Raw genomic sequence first — 7859 nt, forward strand, 5'->3', positions numbered from 1 at the left:
GGTGCTTCAAGTAGTTATCTAAATGCCCCTTCAATGAGCGTGGTGGAAGACGGGTCCAAAATCGAAATGGCTTTTCCAGAATGTTGACCCTAAATGTGTGGCTGTGGGACAGAGGAATAGAGGGATATTCCCTCATCGCTCTATCTTCAGGGTTGGGGTGGGGGGAGGTGCTTTGGGTTATTATCTTCTTGGCCCGGAGAGGCACCGGGGAGAGTAGAGGACGGGGGCTGGATGTTAAGGGTTGTTACACTCACAATCTCAGGGGCCCACACTTCTGACCTGGACTGATGGAACAGAGATATATGGCGGGGACTCACTACCCTCTGAACCAGTGATCCACCCGCCACCTCCCTGTAAACCCTTTGCATTCACCTCGCATGGTCTCACTCTCCTCGGAAGATGTCACTGAAGCCTGCCTCCACCACACTTTCCAACACGGCATTCCAGGTTCAAAGCTGCTGTGGATCCTATCAGATTCCTTTATTTCTGGGATGCAGGTGTCTCTGGCTGGGCCCAGCATTTATTGCTCATCCCTAGTTGCCCTTGAGAAGGCGGTGGTGAGCTGCCTTCTTCAGCTGTTGCAGTCCTCCTGCTTTGGGTTGACCCACAATGCCATTAGAGAAGGAATTCCAGCATTTTGACCCTAAAGGAATGGCGATATATTTCCAAGTCAGGATGGTGTGTGGCTTGAAGGGGACCTTGCAGGGGGCGGCGTTCCCATATGTCTGCTGCCCTTGTCCTTCTAGATGGAAGTGGCTGTAGGTTAGAAAGGTGCTGTCTGAGGATCTTTGGTGAGTTTCTGCAGTGCATCATGTAGATAGTACACACTGCTGCTCCTGAGCATCGGTGGTGGAGGGAGTGGGTGCTTGTGGATTGAAGTGCCAATCAAGCGGCTGCTTTGTCCTGGATGGTGTCAAGCTTCTTGAGCGTTGATGGGGCTGCACCCATCCAGGGCAAGTGGGGACTATTCCATCACACTCCTGACTTGTGCCTTGTAGATGGTGGACAGGCTTTGGGGAGTCAGGAAGTGAGTTAATTGCCGCAGTATTCTTAACCTCTGAGCTGCTCTTGTAGCCGCTGTGTTTATGTGGTGAGTCCAGTTGAGTTTCTGGTCAATGATAACCCCCAGGATGTTGATAGTGGGGGATTCAGTGATGGTAACATCATTGAATGTCAAGGGGCAGTGATTAGATTCTCTCTTATTTGTGATGGTCATAGTCTGGCATTTGTGTGGCGCGAATGTTACTTGCCACAATGAGGGGTGATCTCATTGAAACGTATAGGATTCTTAATGGGCTTGACAGAGTAAATGCTGAGAGGATGTTTCCCCTCATGAGGGATTCTAGGACCAGTGGGAGTCATCTCAGGATAAAGAGGTGGCAATGAGGAGGACTGAGATGAGGATGAATTTCTTCTCTCACAGGGTTGTGAGCCTTACAACAGAGAGCTGTGGGGGGAGCAGAGTCCTTGTATATATTTAAGGCTGAGATATCAGATTCTTGATCAGCCAGGGAAGCACGGGTTATGGGGAAAGGGCAGGAAAGTAGAAGTGAGGAATCAGCTATGATCCGAATGAATGCCAGATCACTCTCAAGGGGCTGAATGGCCTACTCCTGTTCTTATTTCTTGTGGTCTGGTTATCAAAAATTTGAACGGATTTTAATTTTTAACAAATTTCTCTGAGCCTTCATTTAAAAATAATGAGAGAGTTAGAGAATGTCAGGGGATGGCCTTCGCAATTCGGGGCAGTGACCCACAGCCTTAAAACACACATCCACCCCAATTCCGCTACATCCCTCTCCGCCTCCCTCACCCCCTCATAACATGCAAAATCCAGCCCTACCCTTCCTCTCAGTCTGGCCTGGCCTGGCCCAGAACCCAATGACAGGGACACGGCCAAATTCACCCCACACCCACTTTTAATGCACGGGAGTGGCTGGGTCCAGGCTAACACTCTGGGAAATATGGGTTCAAATCCTGTGTGGCATTTAAACTCGCTTCAAGAAAAGGAAATCTGGAATTTGCTCTTTATTCTGTCTAGAGAAGCCACTATTCCTTACCCACCTCTAACTGCCCTTGAACCTCAGCTGCGTGCGGGGTCAGGTCAGAGGGCATTTGAGAATCCACTGTATGGGACTGGATGTAGGCCGGACGAGTGGGGAGGATCGTTTGCCTCCCTGAGGGGCATTGGTGAGTCAGAAGGGGCTTTTAACACAATCGATGATAGGTTCATGTTACCTTCTGCCCTTGCCCGGCCCAGGTTGTGACTCCCAGCCCACGGCGACATTTCTCTCCCTCTCTCTCCTCCACTGAGTCTGCTGGGCTTCTCCTGTTCTCAGTTCTCATTTCCAACGCTCGCTGTTCTTTGCTGCCTTGTACCCCCCGCTACCAACCCCCTACAGCACTGAGTGACCGAGGCACCTCCCCAAACAAGCCACTCGTTTCAAGGGGGCCAATGAGGGACAGGCCACAAAGGCTGGGCCCAGTCGGTGATGCCCTCAAAAGAATTACTGAAACAAAACGCAATGCAATTGCTGCCCACAACAAAGGCGAGCTGTTTGATCTCAACCCGTAGATCCAGGAGGTGGCGTTTCCCCATTTCCTGACACTCACGGTATTGTTTCTGCCGCTGGCGTCCAGGAGTGACAGGGAGCGTCGGAGGGGCTTCATGCTGCCCGTATTGCAGCCCTCCCGGGCCTGGGGTCCTCCATCCTCCTGCCTCCCACCTGCAGGGTCATCGGGTGGGCTCGCTTGGCCACCCTGGGAGGGGGCGTCTGTTGATTGATCTGCGGTCACCGCAGAACCCTCCTGGTCACTGTCGCTGCGTCGACCCTGAGGTGAGAGAGTGGTACTGGTCAGCGCTGCACCGTTCGCAATCCCAGGGTGTTCCCCAAGAAGTCTCACCCCAACCACTGCACCCTCCCAGTCCACCCCACCCTGCCTGCCCCCACCCAACCCCGCCAACCCAGATTGGGTTGGGAGAGGCAATGGCCGGGTGGTATTATCACCAGACTGTTATTCCAGAGACCCCCAGATAATGTTCTGGGGAAACTGAGACAACAAGGTGTAGAGGTGGGTGAACACAGCAGGCCAAGCAGAATCAGAGGAGCTGGAAAGCTGATATTTCGGGTCTGAACCCTTCTTCAGAAATTCTGGGGACCTGGGTTCGAATCCCGCCACGGCAGATGGTGGAATTTGAATTCAATAAAATATCTGGAATTAAAAATCTAATGATGACTATGAATCCATTGCTGATTGTTGGAAAAACCCATCTGGTTCACTAATGTCCTTTAGGGAAGGAAGCTGCCATCCTTACCTGGTCTGGCCTACATGTGACTCCAGACCCACAGCTATGTGGTTGACTCTTAACTGCCCTCTGGGCAAATAGGGATGGGCAATAAATGCTGCCTAGCCAGCGACACCCTCATCCCATGAACGAATAAAGAAAAAATAAAGGCCTCCATCTGATCCTGCTGCAATCCCGCTCCTCATAGGCCCCACTACTCAATGCTCGGAGAAGGTTAGGAATCCCTGACGTTCTGATGCTCTCACCAAGGAATAGGGGTAAAGGACAATCTCGCTCTCCCTCGGGAAGGTCAGGGAGACTGCCAGTAACTGTAACTCAGAGAATGTGTCTCCTCACTCCGTCTCCCAAGAGCTCGCGCCTACCGGGGTAACTCACTCACATCCCGTTGTTCATTAAGGCATTGACCATGGCCTGGTACAACATCTACAGGAGACAGGATTGTTACCAGGGAGGCTGGGCAGCGTTCTGAGAGCTTACTCAGATCAGGCAGTCCTAGACTCAAGATTATCTCCATGTGTAAATAAAGAGTGTCTTGGTGACAGGATACCAGCCTCTGTGCAGTTATTTCAACATCTGCATGGCTCCCCCCTCCAAAAATTCCACTTACCATGTCCGGACCACAAAATGTAGAGGTTGAAGTATGCCATTCAGCCCATCAAGTCTATTCTGCCATTCAATGAAAAGTGGCTGTTCTAATAACACACAACTCCACTTTCCTGCCTTTTCCCCACATCCTAGATTACCCGACTGAGTAAAAATCTCTCTATCTCTGCCTGGAATATACCTAATAACCCAGCTTCAAAAACTATAGAATCCCTACAGTGCAGAAATAGGCCACTCAGTCTATCGAGTCCATACTGACCCTCTGAAGAGCATCCCACTCAAACCCAGCTCCCCCACCCTTCACATGGCTAATCCAACAAACCTACACATCCCAATTTAGCATGGCCAATCCACCTGACCTGCACCGTTTTGGATGTAGGAGGAAACTGGAGCACCCGGAGGAAACCCACGCAGACACGGGGAGAATGTGCAAACTCCACACAGACAGTTGCCTGAGGTTGGAATCGAACCCGGGTCCCTGGCGCTGTGAGGCAGTAGTGCTAACCACTGAGTCACCATTTCATCCTCTAGTCTAAAGAATTCCACAGATTCACTATTCTCTGAGAGAAGAAATTCCTCCTCATGTCTGTCTTAAATTCCTATTCTGAGATGATGCACTCGAGTCCCAGACTCTCCCATAAGGGGAAATGATCTTTCCACATTTACCCTGTCAAGTCCCTTAAGAATTTTGGGTGCTTCGGTAAGTCCACCTCACATTCTTCTAAATCCCAGGACAAATCTAGTCAACCTCTCCCTGTAAGACTTTCTCTCCATTCCTGGACAGTCAAGTGAACCTTCTCTGGGATGTCTCCAATGCCAGAATACCTGTCTTAGATAAGGGGCTCAAAACTGTTATAACATACTGTCAAAAATATTCCAGTTGTGGTCTGAGCAGGGACTGGTATAGTTTTAGCAAAACCTCCCTACTTTTATACTCATTCCCTTTGAAATAAAGGCCAGAATTCCATTTGCCTTCCCTATTGCCCACTAGACTTGGAGGCTACTTTTTTATGATTCATGGATGAGGATTCCCAAATGTGGCCTTCTGTGGTCTTTCTCCATTTAAAAAGGATTTAGCTCCTCAATTCTTCCCACTGGAGCGCAGCATCAGACATTATCACGCATTATTTTCCATCTGCACAGTTATGCTTAACCTGTCTGTAATTAACCTTCCCACCTATTTTAGTATCAGCCACAGAGGCTGGTTTTAAAACTCCCATCCCCTCCCAACTCAGGGACAACGATGTCCAGATGTCGGAGGAGAGGAGCTGTATGTGGAAAGAGGAGGGGAGTGAGGGGAAGGTGTCGGGGAGGAGAGAGGGGAACTCACCAGGCAGGGCTCTGTGGGGCACTCGGATCCTGAGCAAGTTGGCACAGGCGGTGTTACATTCTGACTGACTCCGTCTGCGTTTCCGCCCCTCATCCCGACGGAGATGGTGTCCGTGTGTTCGGCAGCGAGCTCCGAGTGATCGAGCAGCCCTTCTCCTCTGGCCGCTTCCGTGGGATCTTCCTGCGGGGGCTCAGAGCGGCTGCCTGGGCAGGCTGGGTCACTGAGCTGGGCTACGGCCGTCCGCCTCTCCCCCCCTGTGTCCGCCGTGTCTACTGCATCCATTCTCCTCTCTGTCTGTCTCCCTGTCTCTCCACTCCCAGTTTCTCACACTGCAACACAGAGAGAGAGGGTTAACAGGGCTGCCATTAACATTTCACTTCAATTACACGCTACAAATACCGCACAATCCCTACAACAGGCAGTCACAACACAAATGCAGCTATTGTGAGAGACACAGCAAGCTCACACTAACAGAAGTTGAACAGTAACCAGACAGCCCGTTTCCAAAAATTTGGTTGAGCATCCACGGAATCACTTTTGTCAGTTTGTCTGAAGTACTGGCACAGAAAAACACGTTGGCACCTGAGTGACAGAGGGGATTGGGTCAATGCTTCATCTGAAAGACAGCACTTCACAGTGCAGCGTTCCCTCCGTACTGACCCTCTAACAGTGCGGCACTCCCTCAGTACCGACCCTCTGACAGTGCGGCACTCCTTCAGTACTGACCCTCTGACAGTGCGGCACTCCCTCAGTACTGACCCTCTGACAGTGCGGCACTCCCTCAGTACTGACCCTCTGACAGTGCTGCATTCCCTCAGTACTGACCCTCTGACAGTGCGGCACTCCCTCAGTACTGACTCACTGACAGTGCAGCACTCCCTCAGTACTGACCCTCTGACAGTGCAGCGCTGTGGTCATCAACCACGAGTTAAAAACAGAAAATGCTCGGCCTGGGAAGCATCTGTTGCAACGTCTGTGTGGAGCGTGGCAGTGTTATCGTTTCAGTGCAGTGATGCTTTTTCTCGTGTGAGCGAGTGAAAATGTGTTCAGTGTCTGTGGACATTTCAGACCTCCGACATAAATAGAAACATTCTTTGTGTGGTGAGTCGGATCCTGTACTTGAATGTCTGCAGTGACTCTCTCAGCCACGTCTACTGACTCAGCATCACGAGTGTTGGCCCCTGAGCCAGCAAAGCTTCAAACCACAGTCTAGTCTGAGTCAGATGTTAGCTTCAGGCCCTCAAACTCTGCCTGGCCTGTGGAAAAAGGCTACATTGCTGCCTTGGACAAGTTTTGGCAGCACCTCTTTGCCATGCGGCTGGGCATCCACTTCCCGGGAGATTCACAAAGGGGCAGCCAACAAGGCCTAAAGGAACTGGGAGAACAGGATGAGGACATTCAGCCCCTCTAGTTTATTGTATCATTCAGTGGGATCGTACTCAATCTGCATCTGAAAGCCATCCTTGTGCCTTGACCTGCAGGTTCCTTCACGTCACAACTAATTAAAATTACCCCTGACTGAAATATTAGTGACTGCTCCTTTTCTCTGAGGGACAAATTGCACAAGTCTTCCACCAAGGATCCGACTCTGACCCTCTCTGAAGAATGTCTCTAATTTTACATAACGTTCCTCGCATTCCCAGAAACCGCGTTCAGTTTAACCATCTCTACCTCACACATGACGATGCCGTCAACACCGGACGAGCAGAGCGATGCTTTGGAGTTTTACCTTCTCCCAGCGGCCATCAGTTCTGGAGGCGGTTCGCTGCACCCAAAACTTTAACACTGAATTTTCTTTGCAGATGCTGGCAGACCCGCTGAGTTTTCCCCAGCAGTTTCTGGTTTTGTTATTCATGTTGTTGGTTTGGCTGGTTGTGCGAGGCACAGCTACTGCGGCAACATTCAACCAGAGCCCGGTGCTGAGCCCTAGTTAGGGCCGAGTGTCAACTCTCCAAATCTATACTGGCTGCTGGGGTTTGGGGGCTGTTTTCAATGTTTCTGTGCGCATACTTTGGAGACCTTATGAAATGTCTAGTCTCAGAGCAGTCTTTTTAATCCTCAGCGCCAACAGTGTTACAATGAAGGAGGTGTTCAAAGATTATTTTTAACTGTAGTATTATTTTCTAATGGTCATTCCAAGCTGCTTCACTTTACTTGATCAGCCCGGGAGATGAGTCTAAGACAGTTCTGGAGGGTTAACTATCCTGAGAAGCATAAACCACACAGCATGGCATCACAACATCTACCACCTCACTGTGGCAAGCACATGGCATTGGTCAGGTGGGACACTAAGCAGTGTCTGCTTGTGCACTTCCAGTTACTGCCCTGCACTGACAACCCAAATTACCTGAAACATTCAAGCAGAGTGACAAACAAAGGTGTTACTGAAAACAAAGATCCAAAACGATCAGTTTGGCCCAGACACAGGAAGTCACAGGCACTGTTTACAGCTTGTTGAGAAATCGGGGAAATGTGTGGTGAGATGTGTTTAGTAGATAGCTCATTGTGACTATTGACAGCAACATACCTTTAGTACTCAGAGGGCACAGTGACTGGGTACAGAAACACACTGTCAGTACTCAGAGGGCACAGTGACTGGGTACAGAAACGTTCCTTCAG

At 50.3% G+C, this 7859-nt stretch overlaps 1 protein-coding gene across 1 annotated transcript in view; it reads right to left on the reverse strand.

Annotated features, from left to right (window-relative positions):
• Positions 1 to 7859, reverse strand: part of LOC109926609 (G-protein-signaling modulator 1-like) — a 44205-nt gene that overhangs the window by 22165 nt on the left and 14181 nt on the right. The window contains exons 2-3 of the mRNA XM_048616525.1: positions 5241 to 5569; positions 2614 to 2832 (exon numbers count right to left, since the gene is read on the reverse strand). Coding sequence (XP_048472482.1) covers positions 2614 to 2832; positions 5241 to 5522 — 501 coding nt within the window. The 5' untranslated portion in view covers positions 5523 to 5569. The remainder of the gene's footprint in view (positions 1 to 2613; positions 2833 to 5240; positions 5570 to 7859) is intronic.

This window comes from Rhincodon typus, chromosome 35 (assembly GCF_021869965.1).
Source record: "Rhincodon typus isolate 14 chromosome 35, sRhiTyp1.1, whole genome shotgun sequence".
Classification (NCBI taxonomy): domain Eukaryota; kingdom Metazoa; phylum Chordata; class Chondrichthyes; order Orectolobiformes; family Rhincodontidae; genus Rhincodon; species Rhincodon typus.